The following is a 14,370-nucleotide window of genomic DNA, read 5'->3' as shown; positions in this document are numbered from 1 at the left end:
TGGGAAAGGATTGTTTTAGAAAATAAATTTGGTTCATCCCACTGCTGAGTGTGTGTGTGTCTGCATAAAGCATGTTTTGTAGTCAGATTAAACCTTATTAACACTTAGCAACATTTTCTTTTTTTTGTGTGTGTGCACATTAGGAAAATTTGTATTTTTATTCTGTTTTTTGTCATTAATCCATAAAACCATTAACCTGCCTTTTTCTTTCATTTTCAGTTCGGGTTTCCTGTAGAACCTTTCCCTTGGCCCCAGAGGCGAATGCCCCACCCTCGGCTGTGCCATTGTGCCTGTTTGCTCACCTTTCCCATTGCTCCTCTCCCGTGCTCACCACTCGGGGTTAAACCAAAGCTCTTGGCTGCTGGGGTTGTTCTTGTGAGGGACCCTGCTGGCCAGAGGGGCTTGTGCCAGATTCCTCCTGCCCCTTGGGCAGCAGCAGGACTCCCACTGCTCCTGGGCCAGTGTCCTCTCTGCCCTGCTCAGCTTTTCCCCCACTCCGTGCTGTCAGAGCTGCTTGGGGGGTGCCTTTAGCTCCTGCTGTAGGTGCAGCCCGGTGCTGCTGTGGGGTGGGATGTGCTGTCTCCAGAGACTGGCTGCCCTCTCCCCATGTCAATTTGCTGTTCCTAAGCTCTCATTACCCCCTGCGCTGCCATGTGTGACTCAAATAACTTACAAGGACTTTTTGCAAAACTTGACATCCTCACAGGCATAGGCCTAAATCCAAACCTCCCAGGATTGAGGAAATCTCAAATTTGGATCCATGGTTTGCAACTAAGTGTTCTCTGAATGCTGCAGGGGTCATGAAGGATTTCTTGCCTGGTCTCCCTCTCAGTGTGCTGACCTGGATGCACATCCTGGATCCAATCTCAGGGAAAGCTGGTCACCTTGCTGTACAAATCAGTGTTTCTGAAGAAAGACGATGCTGTTTCATTGGCTTTCTTCTCAGTGATTTCAACGATTTCTGGTTTTAATGCAAAAAAAACCAAAAAGCCTACCTTCATTTGTTTTTAACCTGGCATTTCTTTAGAACTGTACAAACGTTGGCAGGTTTTTTCTCATGCTTTCTATTCAGCAAAAGCCTTGTTTTTATTGCAAGATTTGCACTAAAAAGGAGGGTGTTTTGCTCACTGGGCCAGGAGTTCACTCTGGCGAAGTGCAACTGTGGTTTGACTGCAAGTGTCTTCTCTCTGTATTTCTGGCTGAGTTTTGTTTTTAAATAAAGAGTTCATCGGACAGTGAATTCTGGTTAACATTTACTTCTTTTGTTTTTTGTTTTCTTTGCCCTTCTTTTACAGTAACCCATGGCTCTGTACTGAGTAATTACCCCTGAATACAATGGCCTGGAATGGACTTTCATTTTCTTGTTAAATCGGAGGGTCTAATAAAACATGACAGCATTTCAGCTGTAACCTTTCCAGGGTGTTATCCTTGCTCTCTCCTATGTCCTTCCTCGTTGTGATTCTGTCTTTACTATGTACTGGTGGTTATTGCTTTTATTAAACAATGTAAAATTTAGTCATAACAAGGTTCTGGATGCTACAACTTTAAATCCTGCCATATTTTTTTCCCTACAATTAATGGATTCCCCTTTTTTCTGGTCTCATTCCATCCAGCTAAATAAGGTATATGGAAATAAGTTCTGTGAGTTATTTTTGCTGGCAAAATAACAGTGCAGTTTAAATATATTTATTGATTACATTAAAATGACAACACCATCTTAGTTTAATTATCATGTAGTTGAGAGATAAAACACACTTCTCTTGTCATATTTGGTGTCATTTTCCTGACATCATCTGTCTTTTTTTCTTTTGCTTTTATTTTTTTCTTTTGCTAAGTCATGCTATCTGAAGACTAGCATGTAAATCCTCATTTCCATTTCAGACTTGCTTGTTGTGGTCCCGATCCTTCAGTTGCTCAGTGCTCTGTACATGGTGAATCCACATGTCCTGCCCCTGCTGAAAGATTAGATGTGTGCTGCCAGACAGCCTCCACAAACCCCCTCCAGATCCTGGGCTATTAGAAGATAAGCAGATGTGAGGCCTAGCCCTGATAGGTGATGCTGTTTAGTGCTAGCTGCTGCTGAGATTTTACCTGAGCAGTGCTCTGGGTGATGCCACAGGCTCCGGAGCCATTTTGGCACAGGGTCAGCATGGCTCCTGCTCATAGCAGCAGCCCCAGGTCAAACCATGGCCTGGCCTTCTGCTCCCAGCAGTCAGGGCAGTCCAAACTCTTGATTGCAATGTATTTTCTCAGGCATTCTGTTTCACCATAAATACAATTTCATTTCCCACAGATCTCTTTGATTGCTTTGTGGTTTGTTTGGGATTTTTTTTAGCAAGTTAAAATAATTTGAATATTTTCTTCTTCCTTTACTTTTGAATATTTCCCTGCTCCCCAGACCAGTCAATATTAATCTGCTAATGATTCCTTGATTATCTGATAAAAGGACAGTTTAATGTGACTTATTTTACCTTACTGCAGGTCACTGTTCTTGACCATTTGCCTTATTAGAATGTTATTTAAAGTTATGTGAAATCTTTTTAAAGATTTTAAAGAAAAAAAGGTTTTTACTTGTATGATTTCCCTGAAGTACTTGAGGTACCACAAGGAGGTTCCATCTCTCCTCTGTCAACTGTTTCCATGTTGCATGTCTTTTTCTTGCTTTTTAAATGCCTTTCTCTTTTTGCTAATCTTCTGTTTTTTTCTCTTTTTTCCCCTTTTCTCTTTCTGTAGCTTTTTTTAATCTGTCTTCGCCAGCTGCACTGTGTCTGAGGGAGAAGACTGCCACTTCTAGAAGAGTTTAAGGGTCTTATGTTTGGGGAGGGGGGAAACAAATCTTCAGTGTTAGTGTCTTGGAAAGAAGCTCTTTTACTGACTTGCATGATACTTAAAATTGAAGTGTCTTGTAATTTGTGTGACAAGACAGGGTGATGAGGGGGGAACTGATGACCTGGAATTTTGAAGAGCTGCAGAAATGTGATGTTGGGACTAATGATGTAGCGAATACCTTTTCAAACGTTGTTATGGGCATATGTTTTTTCTAATGTTGTCTTTAATAATATAAATGTCATGGGCTTCCCTGAGGTGTGAAGCCTAAGGAATATTTTCAATATGCTGTTGTTTGATTGGTTTTGGAAACCATGCATTCAAAGGAAATATAAACACGGTGCAACTTGCTCTGTAGGCAGCCACGAAATATTTAATTTTATCAAAGAAATAAAGTAAGAACTGTGTGTTCTCACTGGTGTCCTCCTGTGTCTCACCATCCTGTTAAAAGAGCCCCATTGGCTGGTGGACGCGAGTCAAGTGGTACTTTCTCTTTCCTAACTCCACTTCCTCTTGTTCTTTGAAGTTAGGAGAATGTGGCGGTGCCGGGGCGGGTGTAAGGATGAATCCATGCCCGCCCTGAGCGGGGTGCAGCGTCCCGGCAGTGCTGGAGCCGCCCGGGCACTGCTCGCCCCCGGTGCTGCACTGCCCTCCCCCGCATGCTTCCCGAGCCACCGTCCCGTGCCGGCCTCGTTTCCTTTTTACAAATGGACGTACGCGTTCTGTATTTACACGGCAAACACTGAGGAACCGGCACTGTTCCGCCTGTTACCTTTCTAACTTTCATGTAAGTTTTAAATAAAAAATACGAAAGCCAGCGCGGCTGCTGTGATGGGTGTGTGTGTGTGTGTGCACGCGCTGCTCGCGGGGCCGGCGGCGCTAGGCCCGGGGCTCCGGACGGGAACGGGGAAGCCGAAGCCCTGTGAGGATGGCGGTTCGCGGCCCCGAGCAGAGCCGCCCTTGGGGTAACTGCGGTTGTTCGGCAAGGCCGGGGGTAGATGCCCGGGCCCCGGAGAGGGCGGGCGCGCCCCGGAGCGAGACCCCGGGGCCCGTGGGTGCCTCGGGGACCGCTCCGGTCACGCCCCCTGCCCCCTCGGGCCCCGCTCCCGCCCGGGGCAGCCGCCGCCAGGGGGCGCTGAGGCGCGCGGAGCCGGCCCCGCCATGGCGGCCGCGTCTCGCGGCGTCTCGCGCGATCTTGACGCGCGGTCACGTGACGCGGCGCCGGCCGGGTCGCGCCGTTCGGGCCCGCGCGAGTGAGGGGAGGGGAACCGGCACCGCGACGGCACCTGCGGGGCGGGACCGCCAGGGGACGGGGCCGGGGTGGGGGCGGCAGGTGGCGGGGGAGCTGAGGCTGGGGCGGGCCGGCGCTTCCCGGTGGCGCGCAGCGAGCCGCGGCCTGGTCCACACGTGGGGCCTGGTCCCGCCGTACGCCCCCGGGCCCGGTGGGTCCGCGCCCCCGGCGGGGTTCGGCCCCGCGGCCTTTGTCCACCATGCCGCCGCCGGCAGAGCCTCAGCCGGAGGCGGTGCCCGAGCCGGTGCTGGAGCAGTGGCGGCAGTACAACGAGACCGACCGGCAATGGGCGCTGCGCCGCCGCTTCATCCTCCGCCACCTCCCCGCGTACCCCGGCGCCGCCATCGATCAGCTGCTGGCGCTCTCCGTGCTCTGGACCAACCACGTCTTCATGGGCTGCAGGTGAGGCCCCGGGGACACACCGGGCGGCGGGCGGTCTCGGCTCGCCGGGCCCGGCGCTCGGTGTCAGCCAGGGTACCCCGCAGGACGGCGGGGCTTTGGGGGGCTCCGTGCTGCGGGCAGGAGTCAGGGTGGAAGTTGGAAGCCGGGACGGGAGCCCCCGCGGGGGGAAGGGTCACACGCTCCCGTCGCGGCCAAATTTCTGCCCCAGATGCGCTTTAGAAAGCAGCCGCAGAAGAGGTGGGATGGAAGGGGCTGATGCAAGAGAACTTCTGTCCCTGGCCCGTTTTGTTTGCTCGAATATGCCGGTGTTTGTATGTGGAGGGGAGCAAGCTACTGGAAAAGTTTGTGTGTGTTTTGCAAGTAGTTCTTGATGTCCCGCCCCCAGGACTCGTTAAGTTTGTGGTGCTGTGCTGTATCATTTAAGTGTGGAAAGAGTTTCCCTCTGAGCCCAAAGCCGCCTGTACAGTCCCCATAACGTTCAGCTTTTCTGGGAGAAATAGGCGTGGAGAATGGAAGGGGTATCCTTTCACCTAGCCGTACTGTCCCTAGCCAGATTGTGGAGATCTGCAGAAACATCACCCACGTTCCACTGACACCTTTGATGATGTGATTGTTTTTAACTGGACAGAAGGACCTAAGTAGTTGCTTAACGACCAACTTCTGCAAACTGTGCCGTGACAGAGGAGCTTGTGACCACTGATAGACTTTTAATAATGTTCCATCCCGCAGCCTTGTGGGGGAATACTTTGTGTCATCTCTCTAGAGCAAAATCAGTATCTTTAAATACAGATCTGCCTGTTTCCTTCACCCCCCCTCCCCGCCCCCAGGTCAAGCACTAAACTGTTCTGCTCTGAAAACACAAAAACTAAACATAGATTTAAAATAGTTTCAAATTCCAAAGCTTGAGCAATATGTTAAAATTGAGAATGTCTTTTTCATATAGTCTGTGTAGTCCATCTTAGTGTGTTTGTATACTGTCTTAATGGGGGACCTTCTCTGTACCTCGGCTTTTGGGAATGGTGCAATAATCAGTTACAGGGTGCTGGTAATAGAAGTGAACAGCTGTGTGGGAAGGTTCTAAATCCCAAAAAGTGACACAGTTTAAGTCCATCAGTTCACATACTCTCTGTGATGGACTCCTTCACTTGCAGCTCTCAGGGGAGATGAGATTTGGGCAGGATGCAGTTTGGAGACATTATCAGTGGAGATGTTTTCCCAGAGCTGGTGTGCCTGGCCGGGAGCACTGCATGGGAACATACTGTTAAAGCAATTTTAGCTTTACTTGCAGTTGCCTGGGGAAGAATGGGACCCATTGCATTCCCTAGAGCTGCCTTTTGCTATTTGGGAAGAGATGTTTACTGATTTATCAAGTAAATAGCTTCAAAGTTTGAGGGATTTTTGTTGTTTTCTCTTAAGTTTGTTGGCTAGAATTTGGTTTGGGGTTTGTTTTCCTAATGCTGATTTCTTGGCATCTGAAGACAACCTGTTTGTCAGAGTAGCTCAGCTAGTTAGAGCAGGGTGCTGATAATAACAGTGCTGTGGGTTCACTCCACGTATTGGCCATTCACTCAAGACTTGGACTTGATCATCCTTATAGGTCCCTTCCAACTCAGACTGTTCTGTGAAGAACAGATCAGAGTCTTTGTAAGGAAGTCTGAGTGAGTGTTCTGTTGGGAGATGATGTGGAGAGCATCCAGAGGGTTTAGAAAACATGGTCTATGAGGAAGGGATTAAGTAAAATGCTCCATTTAGTTTAAGTGGGGATGAGAGAAGATGCTCCTATTCCCAGATATGTTAGAGGTGTCTGTGAATGGGGGCAGTGGTGCAGGAAAGCATTATGCTCCAGAGCTGCTGGGATCAGGTTAAGGGATAATCTATTAAAGTCACAGCAGGGAGATCTCAGTTAGGTGCTGGAGGCACGGGGTTCCTCTGACCAGATTAGACAAACACATGTTGAGACTGGTTGATCTCCTCCCCACATCCAGCAGAAATATGAGAGCCAAAGATCTCCATCCTTTGCGAAGAATGACAGGTGTCAAATTTGACACTGTTTTCTTGCACCCAGCTGAAAGGGACATTGTCCTTCACAGGCAATGTCATCTTGTCCCTGTCAGACAGAAAATGATTCCCACTTCTCTCCCCTTTGATGCAAGAGGATGAGGGTATGTCTTGGTTTGAAACAGGTGTCTGCCAAGATAGGCAGGAACCTCCCTTGGAATGAAAAATATACCCCCATCCCTCTGAATCATTATAACTTTGAAATTACGGGGCTTTCAGGCAAAGCCACGGTAAAAGAGCAGCAGCTTTTGCTGCTGTGTATATGTAGAACCAGGCGATCAAGCAGCAGCAGCAGCAGCCCCAGGAACAGAACACAAACCCAGGACAGCCTCTCTCGGCTGCGGCTCCTTCCCCTGCGCTGCAGTTCCGGGCACGGCCAGCAGGGGCGCCGCTGGCTCCCGGCCGGGCGGGGGCGGCGATTCCCCGGGGGGGGGGGGAGGGGGGGGGCAAACAAAAAGTAACAGAAACTGGGGAACCTTGGCACGGGTGGACTTGGAGTGCAGGGTTAAAGTGTAGTGAAAAAGGCCCAGGCAGCAGCAGAAATCCTCGGGGAGATGCACCCTGTGGAAGGGGGGGAGGCATTGGAGTCAGTTTTTTTTCCCCTGAGGCACTCAAATAGATGGTGAAGTTCCTTTCCAGTGTGATCAGGTGTTAATAAGGTCCCAGTTCAGTGGCTGCTCTTATGAGAAAAGGCTCACCCACAGCAGAAGAGGCAGCACAGGGCTGGACTCTGGCGGTGGCAGTGAATTCTCCCCGCAGTAAGCAACAGTTCAACTGTCCTCCAGTTCCAACAGCGAGAGAGGGAGAGGAGCTGAGCCCAGCCTCTCACCCCCAGCCAAAATCTCATGGTATCTTTGTCTTTCCAAAGAGAAAATCCCACAGGTAAAATAGTAGCAAGCTGCACACTTCCTTCACATTGGCTATTTCTTTAGTCTCTCTTAAGTAGTGGTTCATTCTTGTCTCTTAGCAACAGATGGGACAAAGTTTCACCAGAGAAAGAAATAAAAGTCCTAACCCCCAACGGTGATGGGTATCACCACTATCTCATCTCCCTTTGATGTCTCCTGGAATTTTCTTCCCATTCCACTGCCTCCACTGAGGGCTGAGCTGTACTGGTAAAGCAGGGACGGTGCTAGTCCCTGCTTCAGACAGTAGTGTGTGCTCAGTTCTCACCCAGGAATTTCTGGATCTAATTTCTTCCTGGCCATCTGAATCAGGAGCAGAAAAAACCTTGCTTGAGTAGATCTCCGGAGCCCTTGGAACAGCAGTATTTAGAAGCTGGTGCAAATCACTGCAGCCCTGTCTGTTGGGACTCTTGTCTGTGGGCAGTGCCCTGATGCTTTCTGGCTTTGGAAGGTGTGCATACCATGGAGCAGGTACAGCATTGCTCTTCCCCCTTTCTGAACCATGGTGTGGAGCTGGCAGAGGCTGCTGTCAGGCTGTGTTTGCAGGCTCTCCTTGGATCGAAAGGTTTGGGGTTTTTTCCTGTTCAGCCTCAGCATGTAAGTTGCTCAAAATCATGTGACATCCCCAGTGCAATGGAAAACTGAGCTGGTGGGGGATGTAAGGCCTAGAGGGATGGGACAGGGCTGTTCCATGCACGTCCTGCCTGAGTGAAACTGTGGGTGCTGCAGCAAGGTCAGGGTTTACTCAGAGCTTTCACAGCCACCTCACCTCTCTCATGGTTCGGGAACCTAAAACATTTCAGTTACAGCACCCAGCCAGAATTTAGTTTGGCTTTTTAAAGGGTGGTTGATGAAAGCTGAGTAGTACCTTTGTAACCTGACATAGCAGTTGCAGTGTTGGTGACATGCAGGCTCTGACTGCTGCTCCACACAGGAGCAGTGCCAGTAGGAGCTCCTGTGTTTGATTCACTAAAGCTGCTGCTCCTGCTTCACACCCCAGTGTTCATTATTAGTGCTCCTGGCAGCTCTGCTAAATGCTGTGTTTTGTCAGCTAACGTATTTAAATTTCAGTTTAGAACACTGTCAGTGTGGTGGCCACATGGTTTACTCAATCAGCTGGTGTGTGGCTGTATGCCCGTGCCAGACCAGCTGTGTCAGGGGGACAGTGGTCAGTGCTGTGCTCTGCTCCAGCAGGATCAGAGGAGCATTTCCATTGCACCTGCTGCTGTGTCTCAGGCAGCTTTAGTTCTTGTTTTACATAATAAATGCTTATGTGTGTTGCCCCATGGGGCTGGCTCTGAGGTGTTCTGCTGTTGAACCCACATAGATACGGTGTGCAGGTCATGGAGAAGGTTCTCAAGATGGCTGAAGGCATTGACATTGGGGAAACGAGGTCGTACGAGTTGGTGCCCAACAGGAAGCTGAAGAGATACCGCTCTCCATCAGACAGTGAGTACTTCTGCCCTGTTAATGACCCCTTCCCTGTCCCTGTTTGCTGGGCATCCCTGCGAGTGTGGGGACACCAGTGTGCCGCGGGGCCACCTTCAGGACAGCCAGCACAGCAAACTGCAGGGAGGTGCCCGTGGTGTGCTCTGCTGGACTGCAGAGCAGTTCCCCCTCCTCTGCTGTGTGCATGGTTCACGCAGAGTTCTATCTTTGCTTAAGAAAATACCATTTTTAATTTCAGTTATCAGGTAATTGGTTTCCCCTAGGGATGGTGTCTGGAAATGAATACCTGTCTGACCTTGCTGTGTGAGGGGTGATGTTCTGACCCAAGGAAGGATTGTACATGCACATAGAGAGGTTCAGCTCATTGATTTTGAGTTACAATCTGCTTGGAGCTTTGAGGGGATGGGAAGTAGACATGATATGTAGTTCTGGGAGTTTTTTCCTCCCTGCTGGGCCCAGAAGAGTGCTGTATATGTCAGCCCAGTCTCATGGTCTTAGGGATCAGTGTTCCAGCTGTAGCTTTTCCAGTGGAGGAAATGCAGCAGGCAGAGAGGGCTGGCAGTTCATTGGCTCCATCTGCTGCCTTCTCTGTGGCACCTTCAGAGCTGCCTGTCCTCCCTCTGGAGAGGGGTGGGAATTGTGTCTGGGTGCAGGCAGGCTCCTGTGTCAGTCAGCAGTGTGGCTGTGTAAGGCACAAATAGTCAAACAGCACAGGACTCCTCTGGGCTTGGATATAATTTCTAGCTGTGCCAAAGTTGCTTCCCTTACTTTGACAGCCAGCAGTCTTTCTGTGCTTCCATGGGCCAGCTGCAAAACTGAGGAGATACTGCTCTTCTGTGTTTTGTCTGTCACAGGCATCAGCCCTGAAGGTTCTCCAGGGCTTGTTGCATAGATGGCATAATGAGCTGTTCTGATGGCAAGAGTCTTTAGGTGCTGTTGCAGTGCAACCATCAAAAACAGGCAGAGGAAGAAATGCAAACTGTGCCATAATTCATCAGAGCTGATGGGCAAGGGATTTAATGCATAAGAGCTTTGTCACCAGATTTCAGTACTAAGGAAGGGCTGTTGACGTTGTGTGCAGGTGTTTTCACCTGCAGCAAGCTGGGTGGTGATATCTGTGCTGTGGTTGATGTCTAGACAGCCTGACCTACAGCAGGGCCGCACACACTGGCACTGGATTAGGCAGCATTTCCTGGCACTGAGTTTGGCTTTTGCTCCTCCGTTGAAATTACACACATGTACCACGTCAGCATGTGGGTGCTGAATCTTCACAGGAGAAGGCTTGTGTAACCATCTCTTAGATGTAACATATTTGCTTGTCAGCTATATGATTCTCCCTTTCTGCAGGAGCTGTGCACACCAGTATAGTCTCAATTTGCACTTCTTCTGGTGAAGAAACAAGAGGTCTGTCAGTAATGGGGCCCTCAGTCACTGCAGCTGTCCCTTGAGGCTCGGGCAGATTTCTTCATGTTTGCTGCTGCCCTTTAGCCTAAAGCATTTACACGGAGAGAAAATGTGCTTCTATGAAGTCAGTAACAGCCCTGTGTGTTTTGGAAAGGAGGGTTTGGTACCACTGTGTTCCACTTCAGATGAGGAGACCTGATGACAAAGTAGTTTATCTGACATCATCCTGCAGTCCTGGAGCAGAATCAGAGCTGAGGCTCTAGTCCTGCTCTGGTGTTCTGTCTTGTTGGTCATAGTTTTACTTATTTTAGTAGATCTGAAGGGATTAACTTCAGAAGTGACCAGATGGGTCAGTGTGCAATGCTGGAAGGCAGCATCATGTGACTAAATATGTAGAGATTTTTGTGTGGTAGCTGTGAAGGTGAAAATACCACTCTAGTGACCGGCACAAGAATAACTGGTTGTCTTTGGTGAATTGTGAGTGTCTTTTGGAAGGAAACCTTTTGGATTTTGGCTAAGGAATGCAAATCCTGTGTTCAAAGCCTGCAGGCTCCTCTTGAAAATCACTTTCTGAAAATGCTGTCTCCCTGTCATAGCACATATTGGTAATTGTGTAATTTTTTTTCTATCATGTAGGTCCAGAGCCAGAAGCTACTCCTGAGCCACCCAAAAAGGTGGCCCCCAGGTTCCGAGTGCGACCACGCTTTGAGCCCATACATTTTGTCAGCAGTGCTGAGAAGGATGGCAGGAAGGACAATTCTCTGGATAACCAAACGCAGGAGGTGAACCAGGAGTCAAATACAAACAGCGTGGCACAGCCAACTGAAAACTGTACAAATTCTTTTGTGAATGCACGAGAGGTGGATCCCCAGCTCTCCAGCTCAGGGCCTGCAAAGCCAAGCCCAGCAGCAGCAGCCAAGAAGGCTGTGAATAATGTGGACTCTACCACAAGCAGCGCCTTGCAGGTTTCTGTTTCCCCTTCAACTGCCCCGTCTGCATCAGAGACTTTCCCTCCGTCAGCAATAATGCTGAAGCAGAGCTTTATGGAGAAACTGTCAGCAGCTGTCTGGAAAAATCTTACTAATCCAGATGGAAACACTGGGACGGATAAAATTAACTTCACGTATCTTTTGACACGTTCAATTCAGGCATGCAAGACAAACCCTGAATATATTTATGTTCCTCTGAAAGAGATCGCCCCTGCTGACCTGCCCAAGAGCAAGAAGCTCCTGACCGATGGCTTCGCTTGTGAGGTGCGATGTCAGAACGTCTACCTGGCCACCGGCTACGCCGGCAGCAAGAACGGATCCCGGGATCGAGCCGCGGAACAGGCCGTGAAGCTGCTGAAGAAATCCGTGGAAGTTCGAATTATTCAGCGGAAGTTCAAGCACACCTACCATGAGGACCTGGTAGTGTGTGAGGCAGGTGTGTGTCGCCCAGATTTCCCTCCCGCGCTCAAACCTCATGAGGAGTTTGTAGTTGCCAACAGGGACTGTGTCCCAATGCAGCCTGGTAGTGAATCCACGAAAGGTTCCGCAAATACCAACAAACACTGGACTAGTTTTGTCCTCACAGAGAATGCCAGTGATGCAATAGGAATACTTAACAATTCTGCCTCATATAACAAAATGTCTGTTGAATATAAGTATGAATTAATGCCCAACCGCTCGTGGCGTTGTCAGGTTTATCTCCAGGATCACTGCCTGGCCGAGGGATTTGGCACAAAAAAGACCAGCAAGCACGCAGCAGCTGAGGAGGCACTGAAAATCCTGCAGAAGATGCAGTCAAATATAGCATCCCTCAAAGTGACCCAGGTGCAGAAAGTGGGCTGCTCATCACGGGGCTCTGGGAGGAAGAAGGACCTGAAGGACCTGGTGATCTATGAGAACTCCAGTAACCCGGTGTGTACCCTGAACGACACCGCCCAGTTCAACAAGATGACGGTGGAGTACGTCTTCGAGAGGATGACAGGCATGCGATGGAAATGCAAGGTGATGCTTGAAGATGAATTCATCGCAGAAGCAGTTGGAGTGAAGAAATCTGTCAAGCATGAGGCAGCAGAGGAAGCTGTGAAAATCCTCAAAAAGACTCAGCCAACTGTTGTTAATAACCTGAAGAAAGGCACTGTCGAAGACGTCATCTCCAGAAATGAGATTCGAGGCCGATCAGCAGAAGAGGCTTTCAAACAGAAGATCAAAGAAGACAACATTGGAAACCAAATTTTAAGAAAGATGGGCTGGACAGGTGGTGGCCTAGGGAAGGATGGTGAAGGAATTAGAGAGCCCATTTCAGTAAAGGAGCAGTTCAAAAGGGAAGGACTTGGGCTTGATGTAGAAAGGGTGAACAGAATCGCTAAGAGAGATATCGAAGAGATTATTCGAAACTATGCACGCTCAGACAGTCACATTGACTTGACTTTCTCTAGAGAACTGACCATGGATGAGCGGAAGCAGATACATCAAATTGCCCAAAAATATGGTCTTAAAAGTAAATCCCATGGGCAGGGACACAACAGATACTTGGTGGTGAGCAGGAAGCGGCGCAAGGAAGATCTCTTAGACCAGCTGAAGCAGGAAGGCCAGGTTGGGCATTACGAGCTTATCATGCCCCAAGCAAACTGAGGTGATGTGTCCCTTTTGACCAGAGACTGAGTTTCCTGGACACTCGACTAAAGAAAGATATGCTGCATTTTTCTTGTGGGTAATAATGACATTATTGGCAATATAATTTCTAAAATGTTGTTAGGTGTTTAGGACCGACCGAATTCTGTTCAAGCGCATTAGCACAACCCAAAAGCAGTAGTGCTGTTACTGTATGTGTCTTTGATATTACTCGTTCCTTCACAATTTAATGGTTTTGTAATAGCAAACACACATGTCCAACAAGAAGGAATTTGACACCATTTGAAATTAAGGTCCCTTCTTCTTGAGCAAGGAAGGAAAAAAAAAACCCTTAAAAAAATTAAAAAGCAAAGGAAATGCAGTCTGGGGGCATAAACTTGTATGTAAAATTGGTATTAATGACAAACAAAAATAAAGTTTTATTTCTGGAAAAAAAAAGGGTTTGTCACACTTTGTATTTAAAAAAAGTGTGAAAACTTGATTATTTTGAGGAATACATATATAGAGGTTTTGTCTCTGCTGTGTGTGTATGTACAGAATGTAAACCTTAACCAGTTTAGTGGTAGTTTTATTCATAGATTTAGATCTTGAGTCTCCCATTCTGAGAATCATTGAAGGTATCTTCATTGTGAATGGGACTGAGAGAATTGCAGCGTGTTTCTACCTTGGAGAACGGTGGACATGTGCAGATACCACAGTGAAGTGTGAAATATAAAAACTGGAGGTAAATACAGAGCCCACGCTCAAAGATGCTTGGGGACTGTTATATAACTTATTTTTTTACTTGGAATATCAGCTCTTTAATCCTGAACAAAACCGAATCTGTGCCTGGTTATTTCTCTGCTCCATCCCTGTACTGGTGCTTGTGTCTGGGGAGAGCAATTCCCCAGGAACTCTGACCATGTGTGAGTGTGGGAGCTCTCCATGGCTGGCTCATGCCCCTGGGAGGCCAGAGGGCTTCCCTCGTATGAGAAGCAGCCTCTGAGCTCCATCTGCGCTGCTCTGCCGGCAGGGTTACAGGACACAGTGCTCTGAGCCTTGGAGAACACTCACTTCGTGTTTGGGAAGCTTAAAGGATAGCAGTTGACCTTGGTAGAGCCAGGAGTGAGGCATGCCTGGAGATGCTGGTTATTCTGTCAGCAGTGGGGTCTGCAGATGCCTCTGTACCGCTAAGCCAGTCCTAATGCACTGCTTTTGTTTGGGCTCCTGTTGCTGTGTCTCAGCCATCACCTTCAGTTTTTTGTTGCTTATATTTGCATCTCCAAATTATTATGTCCTCCTCTACCTTTTTTCCCACCTCTTGTTCTGTTTCTAAATACCCTTAGGGCTGAGGTGAGGATGTCTAACCTCAGACTGTCCCAGTGGTGAGCAGGAAGGGGGATTGTCATCCCTGCAGGATGAGGAGGAAGAAGAG

At 48.7% G+C, this 14,370-nt stretch overlaps 2 protein-coding genes across 7 annotated transcripts in view; both read left to right on the top strand.

Annotated features, from left to right (window-relative positions):
- Window positions 1–2,263, top strand: part of SEPTIN6 (septin 6) — a 25,813-nt gene extending 23,550 nt beyond the window's left edge. Inside the window, exon 11 of one of the 2 annotated variants that reach the window (XM_062503080.1) lies at window positions 1,296–2,263. The gene's annotated coding sequence lies outside the window, so the exon portion shown is untranslated. Of the gene's footprint in view, window positions 1–219 lie in introns of both variants that reach the window. The other variant, XM_062503079.1, reaches the window with a different exon arrangement.
- Window positions 1–14,370, top strand: part of NKRF (NFKB repressing factor) — a 14,408-nt gene extending 38 nt beyond the window's left edge. Inside the window, exons 1-4 of one of the 5 annotated variants that reach the window (XR_009933661.1) lie at window positions 4,287–4,519; window positions 8,810–8,931; window positions 10,972–13,680; window positions 14,282–14,370. Coding sequence is in view for 4 of the 5 variants with exons in the window: in XM_062503073.1 (XP_062359057.1) it covers window positions 4,317–4,519; window positions 8,810–8,931; window positions 10,972–12,956 (2,310 nt within the window). In the remaining variant the exon portion in view is untranslated. Of the gene's footprint in view, window positions 1–4,286; window positions 4,520–8,809; window positions 8,949–10,971; window positions 13,805–14,281 lie in introns of those variants that run through there. The other 4 variants (XM_062503077.1, XM_062503073.1, XM_062503074.1 and 1 more) reach the window with 4 other exon arrangements.

Source organism: Cinclus cinclus, chromosome 15 (genome assembly GCF_963662255.1).
Source record: "Cinclus cinclus chromosome 15, bCinCin1.1, whole genome shotgun sequence".
NCBI classification, from domain to species: Eukaryota; Metazoa; Chordata; class Aves; order Passeriformes; family Cinclidae; genus Cinclus; species Cinclus cinclus.
This window is presented reverse-complemented; position numbering and strand designations above follow the sequence as displayed.